Genomic DNA, 20,092 nt, shown 5'->3' with positions numbered 1-20,092 from the left:
TGTGGAGTCCTCAGCCCTAAATAGAGACATCTGTATCACACCCCTTCCTCCCAAAGCTTGGGTATCATTGCTGAGGAGGGTGCAGGAAGACTTCAGACCCAGAGGCAGTGGGTGGCTACAAGGAAACAGTGATTTCTGCACACAGGTGGGCAGCTGTCATATGAATGCACAGCCATTTTGACAGCATGCATATGGCCTGTGCAAACTCAAGCCAACCCAAATCATAACACAGAGATGGAAGATGAGCATGGAGTCTCATCCCTGACTGAGGAGCTATTGGTAATTGATAGCTGCTAGGAAAGAGAAATTCAATTTTCTTTTAGAGTTTTGGCTTCTTGCCACTCTAATATACTCTACTGGATGGCCATACACCCAAGTATATATAGGCAGCCCTAATTTGACTTGATGGATTTTAAAAGAAATATGTAAGGACACAAAGTTGGGTAGGTATGGAATAAGGGATGAATATGGGAATAGATGGGGGTTGAACATGATCCAAAGGCAATGTATGAAAATCTTGAATTGCTAAATAACATTAAAAAAAGAAATAGAAGTACTGTAGATAGATGAGTAACTAGACACAGGAAATTTGAATACAGGGGTTAGGCAGCTTGGCCTGAGATTTCTTCCTCTGTCAACTTCCAAAAGTAAGCAAGCTACTTTTTGCACATTGCACCCACTATGATGCAACATAGGTAAGGACCTGGCTTGCATTATGGACCTGATGTTCTGATGGAATACTTCAGAGATACCTCAAAATTCAAAATGGCATCTAGTCTACCAATCTCTAGTTGTTCCTGAATTTAAAGAATAGTATAAAACCAGGATGGCCATCTACAGTTTGTTCTAAAATGCTGAAAACTGGCCATTTTTATTTAATTAACAAGGTTTTAGTTTCTAAAATTGCATGGATTTAAGAAGTCCATGACATATTCTTATAAGCTTTATAAAATGAACTGAAAAATAAGAGAACTTAGGATATATTTTTCCTTAGAGTTTTTCTCTTTGTTATTTATTATTTTAAATGAGCCTATAAATTTTATTGCACTTAATTGTAAAGGTCACCACTGATTTAACTTTATTTTGCTTTTAAATAAAATAATATTTTTATGCTATGTCATTATAAACTCTATTATAAAGAATATATGTGATATGACACACATTATATGGGTTGTATTTTCCAAGGCTGAATAAATGGTTAATGATAAAAATAACATATAATGGTGTATAAGAAAAATATTTTCTAACCTCTCATGTTTTTAATTTTTAAGAACATGGGTAAAGTGTATGATGTGGTGTCATATTCCTATAATATCAGCACTTGGGTAGAAGAGGCAAGAAGATCGTTACATGGTAAGGTCTGTCTGGGATATACAGTGAGTTCCAGGTCATCAGCCTTGGCTACAGAGTTAGGCCCTGTCTTCAAACAAACAAGTACCAATAAGAAACCCCACAACACACAGCCCTACCCAATTCCACCTAACCTAGTCCCCCTCAAAAAAACAATAACCAACCAAACAACCAAATAAGAACACTGATTTACAGTAACTAGAGACGGGGGTGGGGTGGGGTGTGGGGGAACAATATGAATTTAAGAAAATGCTTATAAAACTTATTTTAGAAAGATGTCAAAATATATGCTGTCATAAAATAATTTTTAATTTGAGAATATCTGTAATATTATTTTGAGATTACAATCTGGAGAACAATTAGGTACTATGAACACAATGTTCTAAGTGACTCTTAAATCTCAAAGAGTTCTTAGAATACCAACTCGTTCTCAGTGTCACAGTTGTGTTTACTATATGTATTTTTTGACTGTGACCCACCCTATAACAGCATTTCTATTTAGGAAAAATATAGCACTGTTGGAAAAAAGTTAACGTTGACATTCAAAAAACATCTGCCTTTAATGCCATGCTTAGAGTATATTACTTCTTGTGGGGTTTTGTTATGTTGTTTCACCCTTAAGGATAAGATTTGTGTAATGGTTATGTTTGAACCCTTATAAATGAGCTTCTCCTAAATTACCAGACTTGTTCCTATAATGATTTTACAAATAATTCCTTGGTCTCAAAATCATGACTTAAAATATAATTTTATCAAATAAATATTTATCAAATAATAAGACTCTCATACATATCCATTTATTTGCTTTGTATGTATGTATGATACATGCCATAAAGCATATGCACACTTGCAAGAATGAGTAACACTTGAGTTAGGAGAGTGATTACCATTTGTAGTAGTAAGGAGGAAGTGATTTTTGGTAAAGTTTATAGGGGTATAAGAAGGGATTGGATAATGTCTATGTCTTAAGCTAAATATGTTGACTTATATATCTCTTTTGTCATAAAGTTTCAAAACTGAAAAGGCTCACACAAGGAAAATTATATCATGATTATTTGGGTTCTTTTTTCCCTCCTAAATGAAATTTATCTATGGGAGCAGGAGACCATCTCATAGAAAGCATTTTGAACAAAATATCAGATTTTTTTTTTCCTTTTTTATTTTCAGTTCAAAAGGACATAGTCCGGATTCTCCCCAGTCTAGACGTTGAAGTCAAAGATATTACTGACTCTTATGATGCTAACTGGTTTCTTCAGTTGCTGTCTACAGAAGATCTTTTTGAAATGACCAGCAAAGAGTTTCCTATAGTAGCTGAAGTCATCGAAGTGTCTCAAGGGAACCAACTTTCCCCAAGTATCTTACAACCAGGGAAAACCATTGTGATCCACAAAAAGTACCAGGCTTCGAGGATCCTAGCTTCAGAAATCCGAAGCAATTTTCCTAGAAGACATTTCTTGATCCCCAGTAGCTACAAAGGCAAGTTCAAAAGGAGACCCCGGGAGTTCCCAACAGCCTATGACCTGCAGATATCTAAGACTGAGAAGGAAACTCTTCACGTGGTGGCCACCAAAGCCTTCCATACACTTCATAAAGAGCTGTCCTCTGTGTCTGTGGGGGACCAGTTTCTAGTGCATCATTCAGAGACCACAGAAATTGTCTTTGAGGGAACAAGAACAGTGAATGTTCTGGCCTGTGAAAAAATCCTCAATAAGTCCTATGAGGCAGCATGGCTTCCTCTGTACATGGAAGGAGGTTTTGTAGAGGTGATTCATGATAAGAAACAGTATCAACTTTCAGAGCTTTCTACACAGTTCCGTTGGCCTTTCAATGTGAAGGTGTCTGTAAGAGATCTCTTCATTAAAGATGACATTTTGGCAGCTACTCCAGGACTGCAGTTGGAGGAGGATATCACAGACTCTTACTTACTTGTTAGTGACTTCGCCAACCCTGGAGAATGTTGGGAAATTCCTATGGGCCGATTGAATATGACGGTTCAGTTAGTTAGTAGTAGTAATTTGTCTATGGATACAGGGCCAATTGAAGTTAGGACTCTGGTAGAAGAGATCACTGAAGAACAATATTACATGATGAGGAGGTATGAAAGTTCTCTCTCAAATCCCCCACCTCGCCCTCCCAAGCATCCCTCAGCAGAGGAAATGAAGTTAACCTTGCTCAGTTTGGCAGAAGAAAGAGCAGTAGACCTACCCAAGTCTCCCAAGGTAAGACTGTGATTTCACAGATGGTTTTCTCTTCTTGAGACAATAAGTTTTGAGTTGCTTCCAAGTTTGCCTTTTCCCTGATTTCCCTTCTTTTCTATCAATTTGAAACAAGCCTGTGTAATGCATGCTAGATGAATGAACATCAACAGAGGAGAAACCGTTGCAGCATTTTGTACTTTGATGCTTCACCAGTAGATGTGGCATGAAATCTGTGTTGAGTGAGAAATAGAAGTGAAGACATTTGACTATGACTGTGAAAACTGCCATTCCAATGGGTTTTGACAATTAAATGTGTTGAAACAAACAGATACCTCAGAAGAAAGTCCCTTTTATTTTGGAAATGTGGCTCATTTTTCTTAGGTAGAATTGTCTTAATACTTCACCCAGGAAATGAGCATACAATAAACTCCCATCATCTGGGGGTGGGTAGGAGTTTACTGGTAACATGCATCTCTTAACACATGCCTTCATTTTGTTTTATGTGCAGAAAGATGTAAAAATATCTTGGCAGAACTGTGTGTGAGAATGTGAGCATCTGCCCACATAATGCCTCTTAGAATTGTAATCTTTAACAGTTCTACTGAAAAATAGAATCAATAAACCTAGAGGCACCACAGGATCTCTATGGAATTATCAAATCCACAACTGCTCAAGATGGTAGACCATAGTTTAGCAGCATTTGTATTTGATGTCATTGAATCTTAAACACTGCCTGCTGGCTACCTGAACTGAGCTTGCCCTTGCTCAGGACAAACATGGATTTCTGTGCGCACGGTTGAGGTTCTGTGGTGTATGGAAGGAGGTATTCTGTCCCAGCAGATGTTGTGCTAGAAGCACAAGGAAAACAAAACAGTTAGTAAAAGAGATACTTCCTGTGCATTCCTCATATTCAGGAACGATGGCAGCATTGGGCATCAAGACTCATAGATGGATGTGGATATGCTGGCAGTTGTATATTTCAAAGATTGTTCTAATTGTATGCTAAAGGAATCCTTGAAGACCACCAAACTAATTTTCTTGAAGAAAAAAGAAAAGATAAAACCAGCAAAAATTTCCTATCTGGAAGAATAATTTTTAAAAAAAATGACAACGCAAAATAGTTCCAAAATAAAATTGATTAGCTCAAGTAAAGGGTTTCTTTGATTCATATACTTTGTACTATCACTGGTGGTCAGGATGTAGGTCTAGTATTCACAGATTCTTAGCATTTTATTTCAGGAGTGAAGAGAAAAACAAACAAGCAAACAACTCACACATATTTGCAAGAGTAATAAGAAAACAATATTCAAAACAAAGCCATAGAACATATAAAAATACACTATTAGAGGTGACAGTGGCCTATACAAGTGAAGATATTCAAGGGGCCCATTATTGTTTGGGTCTTTCATTTATTGGTTGTCAACTTGGCATGCCCAGAAGAGGGACACTCAATTGGTGGAATGCCTCCATCTTATTGGCCTGTGGGCACGTCTGTAAGGCATGCCTATGGTGACTGGGGACATAGTTTGGGTGGTTGTCCATTTCAATTAACATAGGCTTTGCTTACTGTGCATAGCCCTTCTTAACATGCATCTGGTTGTAATTATATATAGGCAGGAGGTGAATAGAAAATTGCTAACAGATTATTGTGTTCATATAATGCTGCATATTACAATTGTTCAAGGTGTGTGTGTGTGTGTGTGTGTGTGTGTGTGTGTGTGTGTGTGTGTGTGTGTGTATAATATGTGTGGGTTAAAGGTCTCAGATTGCCAAGTGCCTGATGTATGTAAGGGATGTGTGTATACTCAAGCCAAGTAGAGTTCCAAGCGACTAAGCTATTTCCTATTCTTGCCTGCTTCCAAGTAAGAAATAGATGTTTTCCTATTTTTTAATCAGCAGGCAGTGTAATATCAACCACTCAAAGATGTCTACACACAACTTCCCAGAACCTACTAGAATATAACAAGGCATGGCAAAAGGAATTTTCACATATGCTTAAAATCCAGGACCTTGCAATTAGAGTATACTGAAATATCCAGATAGGTCTAACTTAGTCACTGAAGTCTGTGGTGACATTTTGTTTGTGCTCTAACAAATAAAGCTTTCCTGAAGATTAAAGAGTGGAGATAGCCAATAGTTAACCATAGAGGTCTGGAGTTGTGTACAGACAGACAGAAAGTGATATGGCTCGGTGGAGAGAGGAATATAAGGCAGAAGGAGATAGGAGCTTGGCCTCTATTGGCTGAGGATTTTGTATAGGTAAGAACTAGTGGCTGGCTGCTCTGCCTCTCTGATCTTTCACCTTTTACCCCTTAATATATGACTCTTGGTTTTATTAAGACCAATTAAAATTAGCATTACAGAACTCTTCACAAGAAACTTTTCCAGTGAAGGACAGTATTACCTGAGATGTGGTTAAAGAAGAATGCCCAAAGAGACAATGTTCTTGTTTTCAAAGAGAGAGGGAGGGACTTGGGCACAAAGTGATGATGCTTCTCCAAAGTGTGAAAGCACAAACAGGGTTTTCCCTAGATGGTCCAGAAAGAAACAGTTTAGCTGGCAATATGTCAGTTTGACTCCCTCAGATCTGGGTTGGACCTCTGACTTGCTGAACTCTAAGATAATAAAATTGTTATTTAAAATAATAAAATTTATAGTAACATTATAACAAGAAGAAAAAGACAAAATATGATTCAAAGAGGTTTAGAGATTAATAAAACACCTTAAGTAGCTAAATCTGTGTATATGAACTAGATCATATTTTGTTGGAAAGTGATTTGATTGTTTGTGACGGTGCTGTATAACCCAGGATAGCCTCAATCTCGTGTTCTTCTTGCCTTAGCATCCTGAATAGCTAAGAGATTTGTACCACAAATAACCCACTTTCAAACCTATAACTCACCTTTACTTTCCCTCCTCCCCTTTCCCTTTCCTCTTTTTGTATCTCTTCCCCAGCTGCTCCCCTTCTTTCCTCCCTCCCACTCCTTCCCTTCCTTTCTCTTCCTCACCCTGTCATAGTTAGCTTTGGTTGTCAAGTTGATATCCCTGGAAAGAATGACCCTCAGTTGATGGAATGCCTCTATCTGATTGGCCTGTGGGTATGTCTTTGGGGCATTTTATTAACTGCTAATTGATATAGGAAGGTGCAGCCTACTGTGGGCAGTACCATTTCTAAATAGGGGGTCCAGTGCTATATAAGAAAGGTAGTTCAAGAAGTAAGAGAAAGTAAGCCTGTAGACAGCAGTGCTCCCTGGACTCTGCTTTAGTTCCTGCCTTCAGGTTCCTGCCGTGAGCTCCTGTCTTGGTTTCTCTTCATGATGGACCATAACCAGTAAGCCAGATAATACCTCCTAGTTGCTTTTGATCAATCACACTAACAGAAACAAACCAGAATACCCCCTTTCTTTATTTTCTAACTTTTAAAGTGAGTTTTATTGGCTCCTGTGCCCATGGGGAACCTGAAGGCACAGCTAAGCTTTAGAACCAGTGGGAGCAGGGATCTTGATAATAGCTAGAGTAATATTTGTTTTTCTTTTTCTATTGGTTTTACTTTCTCCAGCTAGTTTTGTTCGCACACATCACAGGACTTCTAAGAGTTCCTGCATCATATATTTCAGTTTCAATACTAGAAAAGAATGCTGTCTCATTAACTAGACTGAATTGAAAAAGAGAAAAGACATAGGTTGGACTGACTCAGCCAGTTTACTGGTTGCCTCAACTGTAGGTCAAGTTGATGAATGTTTTGCAAAGAAAACAAATATTCTAGTCTTAGAATTCTGGAGGCTAGGAAGTGCAGCATGAAGTTGCTATTGAGTTTGTTCTCCAGTTCCAAGATGGAATCTTGTTCCTGCATCCCCCAGAAAGGAGAGCACCATTTCCTCATATACCAGAAATTCAGAAGAGGGGAAACTCATCCCTCAAGACTTTTAACAATAAAGTTAAGTATACTTTTGCATGGCTGTATCTTTTGGCCTAAGCTCTTTCAATCTATCCAGCTCCCAAATAAATCACACATGGAGGCTTATTATTAATTATGAATGTCCGGCCTTAGCTTGGTTTAGTTTCTAGCCAGCTTTCCTTAAATTATCCCATCTACTTTTTGCTTCTGGGCTTTTTCCATTCTCTTACTTCTGTAAATCTTACTCTTACTCCATGGCTTGCTGTGTAGGAGTCCTCCTCCTTCTCTGGCTCTCTGATGTTTTTCCCCTCCTCCTAGATTTCTCCTTCTATTTATCCTCTCTGCCTGCCAGCCATACCTATTCTTTCTCCTGTCTTGCTATTGGCTAGTTCTTTATTAGACCACCAGGTGTTTTACACAGGCACAGTAACACAGCTTCACAGAGTTAAACAAATGCAATATAAACAAAAGTAACACACCTTAAAATATTCTACTACACAGGGATGGCAGATCAAGGGTGGTGTTAGTGGACTCCTAATCAGACCATTGAGAAGAACGCACAATTTCTTGTTTCAGTTAGTTCCATCAATTCTCATGTGGCTAAAACCAAAGCACTATTCTCTGAAATCTCTTGAAAACATCACTGACATTACCATTTACCTATGTTCAGACCTGTTGGCCTCCTCATCTTCAATAATTTTACCCATCGTGAAGACTGGGATTTGCTCAGTGGATCATTGATGGAACACAACAGGTCTGTCAGTTTCTGTGACATACCCAGGAAGTCTGAAAACCAATGGTTTCTTATTATCTCTGTATCATGTTTCTATCTTTTGTATTCCCTGGAATAACTGTAGTAATGCTTTTCTCTCATCTATGCTCTCATCTATGCTTGAAATAATTGGGTTTAAGATTTTTTTAATGTTTAACATCATGAAGCAGCCATTTTAAAACAGGCCTGGGAGTCTTGGAGTTTTACATGGGATATTGCTTTAAATTTGGAGAACATTTTGTGAGGGTTATTCAGAGTTTAAATATTCAGACTCATTTAACTCTTTAAAATGCCTTTTTATATGCACAGAAAAGATTGCTAGATGCTTCATTATATGGGTTTACTTTTGCTTTCTTAATGGGTCATTAACTAGATCATTTCTTGCAATGCTAAATAACGGTGAATGTATAGGTAGGCTAAAAGTAAGAATCTAAAATGTATTAAGAATTAGTCAAAGAATTCTTTTCCATGGTAAGATTACCAACTATTCTCTTGTGTTGGAAATGCCCTAGCAAGGCAAAAGAAATGTCAGTAGAAACTTGAAGACTATGACTTACATACAGGCAGAAGCATGTGAGGGGACACTGAATATTAAGAAAGGACAACTACATCAAGGCCAATATGGTTTTACATGGATTTTATCACTTGCTAGAAATGATATTCATATATGGGTAATAATGTACAGAATCTAAACATAGGTGGGGCGTTCTAGGGAATCTGCACAATTCTTTTATGCTGATGACATAATGTGAAAAAAAAACTTTAAATTCCATGCACTTGGAGTGTTAATTAGACAGATACATGTTACACCGTAGCTGAATAAACAAAACCATGCTTCCACTGTGTCCTGAAGAGGAATGATGTAGGGTAGACTCCTGCTCACAAATATGGTTTCTGTGTCAGAACTAGTTTCAGGTAGCTTGGAAGAACATAGCCTCGATGGGGTTTTGCCTGTCATGGATATAAATGGCTATAGCTTTGGAGTACCACAAAGGAGAAATGTAACTTCTATATTCTGATGAAAGGGCCTATAACCGGAGAGGAAAAACAAACCTTCAGTTGAAAGATGACATATTCCACATCTTTAGGGACTGTAGCTGGGCCCAGAAATCTTGCATTTCATGAACTCTGTTTGGCCATTTAATGCCCCCTGTGTCCACTTGTTCCTGGAATTTCTAGACTTCTGTGGGCGAGAACACCCACAGGGGATGTTAAGGCAAGGAGCCAGGGATGCAGTGATGGCGAAGTTCTGTGCAACAAGCAAAATAGGAATGCTGCACAAGAGTGAGAGGTGGGCCTGCAAAAGGCAGAAGGAAAGCCAGGGTTCTGCACGGTGCAGAAAGAACACATGCGCAGCTGCTGCTACTGGCCTGTCACTTCCGAGCTTAGCTGTGACAGTGGAATCTTATTAACGGCACCCAGGCTCCGGGGCTACACGGAGATGAGCGTGGCAGACACTCAGTCGTAACTGACAGGATTCCATCCCAAACACTGTGGTTTTTGTTTTCTTTTGCGTTCCCTGGATGTGCTGTAGGTATTAGGAGTGTTGAAAGAGACGTTATTGTAGAAGCTGTGAATCTTCTTTCTCTCTAAACGGAGAAGATTTTCAATACAGCCGTTTTCAAAGACCACAGGCATTGAGGATGGAAAACAGACATCCTTAAAAACTTTCCATTTGAATCTGGAAAAAAAAAAAAAGACAAATGGATGTCACAAAGGAGCCTCTCAGAAAATGAGCCCATTTTTATTTAGGAGATACAAGTTTTATACAAAAAAAAAAAAAAAAAATCAGATACTTATGTGTTGTTCTTACAGCATGGCACAGATTAATGAGTCATCATTTTCAAATTGCCCAAGTTTGGAGCACAACCCATTGGGATGTAAATTACCAAATGTAGAAGGAAACAGCGAAAACGATGGAAGAGGTGGACTGAGCATGAATAAACAAAGTGTTAGTGGCCAAACGTGAACAGTTAAGAGCATTGGTTGCTCCAGGTTCAATATCCAGAACCCACATGGTCATTCACAACCATCTTTAGCTCCAATTCCAGGCTCTTAACTGCTCTCCAGCCCCCATATGCACAAATTTCTTATGCATATAAAATGACTTTCAGTGGAATGAATTAATTATACACATTCATTCATGAACTCACTAGAAGTTATATCATAATTTCTTCCTAAATCTGTTTAAGGGGCAAGAGAGATGGCTCATCAGTTGAAAGTGCTTCATCGTAGAGGAGTGGAGCTTGGCTCCCAGTACTCACACTGGAGGGTTCGCAACCTCCTGTAGCTCCAGCTCTAGGGGCTCTTGGGCCCTCTTAGGAGTCGGCTTGGTATCCTTCCATGTACGCACATCCATGCACACAGGCACAGGTACTCAGATCTGTAAACAAATAATAAAACACAAACAATCTGTTTAAATGTGATCAATGATCATCTGCTAAAGAAGTTCTATGCCAGAGAAGTACCAAACTAACATGCCTGATGTGCAGGGAGTTTGCAACTCCACCTGCAGGAGACCTAAAGGTCAAGGAAGTCATCAGGATGAAGAGATATTTGGTGCTGCCACAGAATTCTTAAACATGGGCTTCCCAGGCTCAGGACTTGCCTATTTTGGCCCAATGCTGAGAAGAGGGCTCAGTATACTTTGAATGTTCCCAGAGACAGCAACTGGGTACAAGTGCAAAGTATAACAATGACTGTGCCATCTAAAACAAAGCAAACAACCAGAAAAAGCAAGCGTACAAACAAAAAAATCCCTCCTTAACATTCAGTCTCCGTTATCAATTTCTCATCTTTGGAAATACCAGCACAGTTGATGGAGTAGTCTAAAGCAGACATCTGGAAATGGTCTTCTTTTCTTTCTTCTTTCCTTTCAGCAACTATTACTAGGCAGTTCTTCTGTTGTGTGTTCATGATTTCTTGCTAACCATTGGTTGTGGCTATATTAGATTTTCAATAATAATTAAGTCTTTTTAATGTTGTTCTTCATATTATTAGTGTCTTTAGTTGATAGACAGGAAGACTGAGGTTTATAAGATAATATATTTATATGCAAATCAATGTAGATATTGATATAGTATAATATGTACAAAGGAGGACAAGTAAGGGAACATATTAGAACTTAATACAGGAAACAGATATAAGTCATGAAAGAGGACATAGATTAGTATTTTTAGTTTTAACTCTGACATGGATTTTTTTGGGGGGTTGGGGTGTGGATAAGTCCATAAAAATATATTTGATACTGAAAGTGCAAAATCCATAGTGAAACTTCACAGCTTTGGAATGGCTGTTCTGTATGGAAGTCCATTGAGGTATATCGACTTTGGGTCTGGTTAAATTTTTTTTGTTTTCTTTTTGTTTTTCAAAACAGGGTTTCTCTGTGTAGCTTTGGAACCTGTTCTGGAACTTGTTCTGTAGACCAGAACTGGGGTCTGGTTAATTTTAATGTATGATTCTTGTTTGTTTGTTTGTTTTTTGTTGTTGGTTTTGGTTTTGGTTTTTGGTTTTTTGAGACAGGGTTTCTCTATGTAGTTTTGGTGCCTGTCCTGGAACTCACTCTGTAGCCCAGGCCGGTCTCAAACTCACAGAGATCCGCCTGGCTCTGCTTGAAGAATGCTGGGATTAAAGGCGTGCGCCACCATTGCCCGGCCTATGTATGATGTTTTTATTTGAAATTTCTTTTAAATAAAGTTTTAATAAATTTAGAAAAAGTATTTTTACTCAAAGAGAGCTATCATTAAGTGTTAAAGCTAGAATTGTTTGTTTTATTTTATGACATGAGTATCTTACTATATAAACTAGGCTAGCTGCGAACTCTCAATCCTCCTGCAACTGTGTCCTGAGAACCATGCATGGGCATGTCTGGCTTAGAACTAGACTTCTAAAATTTCCCTGGCTCTCCTCTACCTCCCCACATATAACTCAGACCTGTACTCGGTGCTCCTAATTTGGGTTTCTACCACAGATCACACACATTCCTGCCATGCTCACTGATTTACTATAGATTGCTAAAATGTTCTTTTACCTTTCTATCTCCTGAACTAGACTCTGTGCTTTAGAAGCCTGGAAATGCATTTCTTTAGGAGTTATCCACATACCAGTCATCAATGCATTTCATTGATTCTTTTTGCTACCACTGCTTTTCAAAACAGATTATTTTGCACATGTGTGTGAACTTTTTTGGAGTCATGTTAAGTTCATACATGCAAACATATATGTGGATATATGTATATATGCAATATATACATAGAGTGTATATAGGTATACTTGTGTGTCTATGTTTTATGCATGATTGACTTCACTCGTTATTTATTATGGGATTATTTAAAATATGTAAGTACTATTTATCAACTAATGCTTTGGGTTTTATTATGCTTTGCTACATTGTATTTATGTTAAAATCAATTTACTTGTTTTACAGAGGTTATTTTATTTATTTTTGACCATGTTAGTATTTCATCTCAGTACCTTATTCATGATAGGCAAGCACCCTAAAACTAAGCTATATCCTCAGACTGATCTTCCCTTGCATGGGGGTCAAATTCACGGACTCATGCATGTTAGGCAAACATTTTCTTCTAGTCTCTCTCTCTCTCTCTCTCTCTCTCTCTCTCTCTCTCTCTCTCTCTCTCTCTCTCTCTTCTCTCTTCTCTCTCTCTCCTTCTCTCTTCCCTCACCCACCTTCCCCCTTTGCCTCTCTCTCTTCTTTCCTGTCTGTGCTGGGAATCAAACTCAAGAACTCATGTATGCTAAGTAAGCACTCTATCACTCAGCCACATCCCAGCACTGGCATTTAAAACTAAGACCATAGCTTCAATGAATATTCATCATTATGTATTCGTATGTTGGTATATGCTTGTATGACTTTTATATGAAGGCAGGTCTTATTCATTAGACAATAAATAAAAAAAAGTTAAGATCAGAAGCAGCTTTATAAAATTAATATTTTGTTCTATCAGTTGTATATTTCCATCATTCATGGACCCAGGTACAAATATATGCATGATTCCATTTTAGCTGTCCCTGCAATAAAGTGATGTATGGATATATATATATATATATATATATATATATATATATATATATATAACCTAATACATAGCTCTAGAATCATACTGATAGCCCCAAAGCTAAGAACAAAATGCAGCTTTGTGCATTTAAAAGTGGGTTGCTGAACTATCTACCTAGGCAGGACTTAGAACCTATAGTCATGTCTGGCACTATTAGCCAGCCTCCCATCTTGGCACAGGAGCAAATGCCTTTAAAGTAATAAAGACTTTAAAGTCTTCTTCTTGGCTCAGACCTAGTAAGAAAATGGTGAAGTTAGCAGAGCAGGAGAGAAGATCATTTTGCAGGAGTTTGCTGACTACATTTTTAATATAGCACCGGTCCTCTGGTGCTAAGTTATGTGGCTTCATGTGATCTATTTGGGGCCTTCCCACTGGGCCATGGGAATTTGAGGATAATAGGAACTTGTATTTGACCCGTTTCTAAATAGTTGAAAAGGCTGTGCCTGGAGCTTCCCCCTGCCTGGCAAGGATTAAAGAGAGAAAATGGCACTTGTAGAAATGTCACAGTGATGATGTAGGTTGTCTGGAGTGAAGATGTGAACTTAAGAGAGGAGAAAGAACCTTGTTTAGTAGCTTCATTTCCTGGAGAGATGAGCTGAGAGTGGCAGCCAGAAGTGTTGGTCTTCATCAGGAGGCTTCAGTTCAAAAGTACAGTTGCCAAGTAATGTGCAGAAATTTCCCATGAAGAAAGGGCATGGTTGAATCCTTCTATGTGTGTGAATATACAACAATGGCCTGAGAATATGTGCTCTTTGTCCTCATTCTCCTTTTTACCTTAGCTCTGTGCTGAGAGTCAGAAAGATTTTATGAATAAAGAAATACTACTGAGAAATTAAACATCCTTACTTTTTTGCTATAGACAAGAAGATGTAAGGATGGAGACTGAGTTTTATTATTGGACTAAAGTGAGCCAAAGTTATGTATCTGTTGCATGGTAAATGTTGATGGATGTGTGGTGCTTGTATGTGGTATGTGCTAGTGTGAGTACACACATACGTCTATGTGCTAGTATGAGGACAACACAGAAGGATACCAGGTGTCCTCCTCTACCACTGTCCCTCTCAATGTCTTTAGAGAGACTCTCTCACTGCACCAAAGCTTACCATTTTGGATAGACTGACTGGCCAGATCCGCTGGGCTCCAAGCCCCAATACCGCAGTTATAGGCTTGTGCCAACATGCTTGCATATTTACATGCATGCTTTGATTTCAAACTCAGGTCATTTTTCTTGAAAAGCAAGCACTTTGCACTTTACACACTGAGCAATCTCTTTAGCCCAAGAAATTTTGATTTTTAAAAAAACTATTTGTTTACTAACAATTCCCTCAAAAGATCTTTCAAGGTTATTGTAATATTAATTTTAAGTGACACACAAAAGCAAGATTCAAATTGTTTCTGGATAAACTTTATGAGTTTGCTCAATATGTCCCTTAGGAGCATGTGTGTTTGTGTTGCTGAAAAGCCATATACTTTGTATTTATTTGTGTATTCATTCATATGTGAGTTGGCATGTTCAATGCCATTACTCCCATTCATAGTCCTGTATGTCAAGGCTTTTAACAATTGCTAATAGAAAACATCAGCACTCAATTTCAAATCATTTTTGGCACTCTGTAATTCCCAAAAGTGTATGTGGAAACTTAATTTGTTTTCCTTGTTGGCATCCTTTGATGTCTTACTCCTTTTTTTTTTTCTTGTTTAATTTTCAGTCAGCTTAGGAATTTTCCATGTAGATATGACAGTCATGACAGGTTTTCCCAATCTTAAACTTCAAAAGCTATTATATGAAATCTGTTCTCATACTTTCAAAGGAACCATTGGTAGTGCACTTAGGAATAAACATGGGTGTATTTGATTCTGGTGTCAGCTATGTAAGCGGATTTCTAAAGGGTCTTATTAAGTAAAGAACATAGAGCCAGATATAGGGGTGAAAACCTAAGAGATCAGGGAAATAAGGAAATAGGAAATCAGCTAACCTTACCTCAGTAACTCCCTAGCTTCCAAATGCGAGTTACTTCCTGTCTACCCATGCCTGTATGCCTTGCTGTTCTGCCATCTGATTTGCTCTCTCTGTCCAGCTACATCACTTCCTCTTCCTGCCCAGCTCTGTCACATCCTGTCTGTCTATACAAACCTCCAGACCTCCATAGTTAACTAGTGTTGGAACTGAAGACATGTGTCACTACACCTGGCTCTGGTTCCAGTGTGTCCTTGAACTCAGAGATCAGACAGATCCCTGCCTCCCAAGTGATAGGACTAAAGGCGTGTACTAACACTACATGACTTTTGTGTTTACTTATAGTGGCTGTTTTTTTCCTCTGATCTCCAGGCAAGCTTTATTTATTAGAGCACAAATAAAATATCATCACACAGCTATGAACAGGAAATGAATGTTCTGTACTCTGATGGTCATCAATATCTGAATCTGAACCCACTCTAAGTACTGTTTCTTTGAATCTAACAGAAATCAATACTTTTTGAACCAGAATCACCCCACATTTTCTTGGTTTAATTTACCAACTCTGTATTATACTGGTATTAGAGACTTATAATGTAGCAGTTCTATTGTGTTATTCATATATATGTACATAAATATATGTGTATGTGTGTATGTATAGTCTTCTCTTTCCCATTTTTTCGGTCACAATGTAGACTCTCAGTTACCTCATTCTGCTTAATGAACTTTTTAAAGGACCTCATCGACTTAAAACAAAACAAATACTTTGTGATAATTTAATTAAAATGAAATTGATCATTTGGAGAATTTGAACTTTATATTTGATTTTTCCATCCTGTTAAGTGGTTTGACAGTCCATTCAGCTGAATGGTCTCATTAACGACGTGTGAATCTCTTGTAATTCCTGACAACTCTTCAAGTTTAGAATGGAGGGAATGTAAGCTGAAATGAAGTGGGAGAAGACTGTGCTGTGTGCGTCTGTATATAGGTTGTCACGGTGTTAACACTGTGAGATGTGAAGTAGATGGAGGGTTCAATGGAGGAGTGCTGTGAACCAATTCACCTGTTACAGGTCTCATTCTGGTCTGGGGCTGTGATTAGGCCAAGGTAGTAGGATCAAGGATTGAGAAAAAAGTCAATCAAGGGGACATTGTGGCACCTGACGCTGCCAGGGACCAGGTGGATAGTGATGAAGGCTGTAAGTAGCAGCTAAGACCATGTCTATTTGAGTACAAAACCAAAAAATGTCTCTCCCTGCTGCATTTCCTCTCCTACTTTTAATAAAGAATCTTCATTTCATAACTTTACTGCTGACCTTTAAAAATGAGCTTATTCCCATCTGAGTTCTTTTATTAACAGAACTGTCTTTTCTTAGGCTTTAAACAAACTGAAGTCTTTGTGGAAAATATTGAACATTTCATCTGAGTTTAGGTAACTGTAGTTTAAAACAACATTCTGAAAAAATTAAGAGAACATAGGTTTTTCCCTGAATTTGTTACTCATTTACAGCATGATCTGGGATCATGATAGTGTCCTGGGCTATAAATTTAGGGTTCAGTGAATGACCAGAACCCTATCTTCTGGTTTATACATTGCACACACTTATGATTCTGTATTTATATACTATATATTAAAGAATTGAGATTAAAACTATTTCTGTGAATATCTTAAAATATCAACAGGATGCCTTGTTATAGATGAAAACTCTAAAGAGAAAACAGGGAGAGTCTCCTTACTCTCTTCTTGTATGTTGGATGATAGTGGTCTTTCTGGCAATGTACTATAAATTTCTATCTTTGGTACCCAAAGTCTACAATGTGATGCTTGATTTAACAGGGCCCGATTTTTCATACAGTGGGATATTGGCTTCTATTTTTGTCTTCCTCTATCTACGTTTTACAGGAAATTCCCATTTAGAACCACCCCACCCCCATCTCAGTTCTACATCTCAGAAACCTGATTGCCAGCTTGGCATCCTTCCCCTAGCTCTGCAGGGCACTATCTCTGACTGACATCCATCCATTTGACATGAGCACTCCCTTATTAGGCACCCTTGCTGGTTCTTCTTAAGTGTCCTCTCTTTGGCTAACAATTTGGTACCCATATTCATCCATGAAGTGCCATTCCTCATGAGAAGCCTGTCCCTCTTGCCTCCTGCATTACACAATGCATGAACACACTGATTCCGTGTGGTGGTGCCGACTACTCCTTCCAGAAACTAACCACATTTGCTTGCAAATAAACATAACAATATTGTTTTCCCCATCTCAAGGGTGTTATATTTATGACTCTATTTGCCTTAGAGAGAGCAGAATTAAGATACCAAGAGGCTGTGCCGTGAAAGGTAGGAATAGCTTGTTCTTGCAAATGGAAAGAAATTTAGCCTCATTTAGCTAAAAGCACAAGGCCTTTCTAATCACGCATTTGACATCATGACCAGGCCAGGGGGAAAATGTACCTGCTCTATTATAATTGGCTCTGCTCACAGAAATGGATTTCTCATTGTCTGTGCAGCTACAGGAAATATAGTTAATAAAAGCACATGTCAGCCTGAGTGAAGCTGTTCTGTAAAGCTCGGCCAGACCACTCTGTGAAACTGTTATTTCCTATTCTGAAAACTAAATCTCGAATCACAGTTAAAAGATAATCAGTCTTCGGCAGGGTTGTCTTTAGAGGGAAGCAGTAATTCTGGTTTGATTGGTGACATGGGCTTTTCAGAGAACCGTTTCAAAATGGAACAGTTGGAGAGAAGCAAACACATGCCAAATGGACATTTCCTAGAATTTTTAGGACATCAGGCTATATTGATAAGTATATTGCATTTTTAAAAAATCTGTCTTTTCTAAACAATACTGGTAAAACACTATAGCTTTTTAGACTTCACTGCTTTGACCCACTGTGACATAACCCTGTGAGACAGTTCACAGATTTTATGGTCATCTTTTGTAGCTGAGGTACATTATTCAAATTTCCAAAGGTCCACCATCAGCTTTCCAGCTTGTGGCCTGCAGAACCATGAAACATATTGGAAAGGTGATGTGTGAGCATCAGTTTCAATGCTTTTTCTCTTGTGTTCTTTTTGTGGACACTGTGCTTGCTTCTGCCATTGGTGGCACAATATCATCTCCCTTCTCGCATAACTGGAAAGAGAAAACCATAAGAAATAGCACACTCGTCTATATGTGTATTCCAAAAAATATAAAATATATATTGTTCATTTTTACACACACACACACACACACACACACACACACACGCACACAGAGTGAGAGAGAGAGAGAATTAATATGACCTCACCAAAGAGAAAAGTTTATGAGTTTAACTTATACATTTCATGATTCAAACTGAAGTTGTTTGTTTTAGATGAAGGATATTGGGCCTAAAAACAGTAACAAGCTTAGAAACAAGTATACATTTTTTTTGCATGCAAAAATAAAACTGTGCAATATTGTTGGAAAAACTGTGTTTTGTACCATTTCCTAGCAGATTTGAGGCTACGTGTTCTGAGCAGAAGGACCACCACTCTGGATGAGCCAGTATAGATTCCTCTTTACCTGCTCAGTTTCCTCTAAGTACACTGACACTTCTGGATAATTCTCACTGCCTTGAGGAGAATTTTACAGAGGACAATTTGAACAAAGGAACCAAGGGAACTTGACCACTGTTTCACTGGATTTCCTCAGCAATTTCCTTTTGATGATTTATTTGATAGTATTATTACCCGTGTGCATGTCTTATCTGAGATCTGAGATACTTTGCACAGTAGACACTGTGTTCTGAACATGTGTATAACTGTTCTCAAGGGATGCTTCATTAGTCTTTGTCTAGTATTGGACAAGAGAATGAATTTTCACGCTGTGAAAAATCTTGCATTGGAAATATTTTAATTATACATGTGATTCACACAATTTCAGTGCAAAACTAACCTCTCTCAGACATCTTTTTCTCCTGCACACTACCCATACTTGGTTTGTTGGAATATGTAGAGACAGCTTACCAAACTAAACAGAACAATAGTCCCTAGGCTACATAGAGTTATCACACGCCACTGGAAGGACTATTGTTTTCTTCTAAGACTAGAACTGGCTTTGGAGCCAGTCAGTGATATGACTACTGCCTTAAGAATCACCAAGACTCTAAGATATTCTTAAACTATTAACATTGGCAATAATGGTTTTGTTCCTACAGGTTTACCTGAGCATTAATGCCGTTTTCTTTTGCTTTTGAAATTTATTTGAAAATATTGAGACTCCTTTAAAGTAAATAAATTTCATTTCTCTAATATTTCATTACTTTGGGAGAGAAAACAGGAATTAATAAGGAATTAAATAAAATAGTCCTGTCTAAGCAAAATTTATAAATTATAAAAATGTATTGTCTGATCACACTAAAAAGACAATCTCCACTGGGGTCATTATGTTTTTGGATCTCTTAAAGAAAATATTCAGGGCTAAATTTTTTAAAGGACTTATTTTCAAGTAGAATGCCACAATCTGGAAGTGCATTTTAGTGCCTTGTAATTACCAATAAATTGTTACCTTTAAAGGTCTGGGTAGTTGGGAATAAAGCAATAACTATGAATCTCATCCATAGATTAAATGAAAATGTTAACAGTGAGAAAGAAAATAGTTTGCATTTTTTTTTCTTGTGGAATAGGGATTAGAATTTACATTGGACCTCCAACTTCCTGTTATTCAGTAACAGAAAGCTACTGAGTATAGATAGGAGAGATGGCTCAGTGGTCTAGAGAGCTTGGTGCTCTCCTAAAGGGCCTGAGTTCAGTTTCCAGCAGGTGACTGACAACTGCCAGTAACTCCATCTCTAGCGGATCCATTGTTTCAT

At 38.0% G+C, this 20,092-nt stretch overlaps 1 protein-coding gene across 1 annotated transcript in view; it reads left to right on the top strand.

Annotated features, from left to right (window-relative positions):
• Themis (thymocyte selection associated) overlaps positions 1–20,092 on the top strand; it is a 174,431-nt gene that overhangs the window by 86,439 nt on the left and 67,900 nt on the right. The window contains exon 4 of the mRNA XM_036168522.1: positions 2,518–3,569. Within this exon, the coding sequence (XP_036024415.1) occupies positions 2,518–3,569 (1,052 nt within the window). The remainder of the gene's footprint in view (positions 1–2,517; positions 3,570–20,092) is intronic.

Source organism: Onychomys torridus, chromosome 19 (assembly GCF_903995425.1).
Source record: "Onychomys torridus chromosome 19, mOncTor1.1, whole genome shotgun sequence".
In the NCBI taxonomy this organism is placed as follows: Eukaryota; Metazoa; Chordata; class Mammalia; order Rodentia; family Cricetidae; genus Onychomys; species Onychomys torridus.
This window is presented reverse-complemented; position numbering and strand designations above follow the sequence as displayed.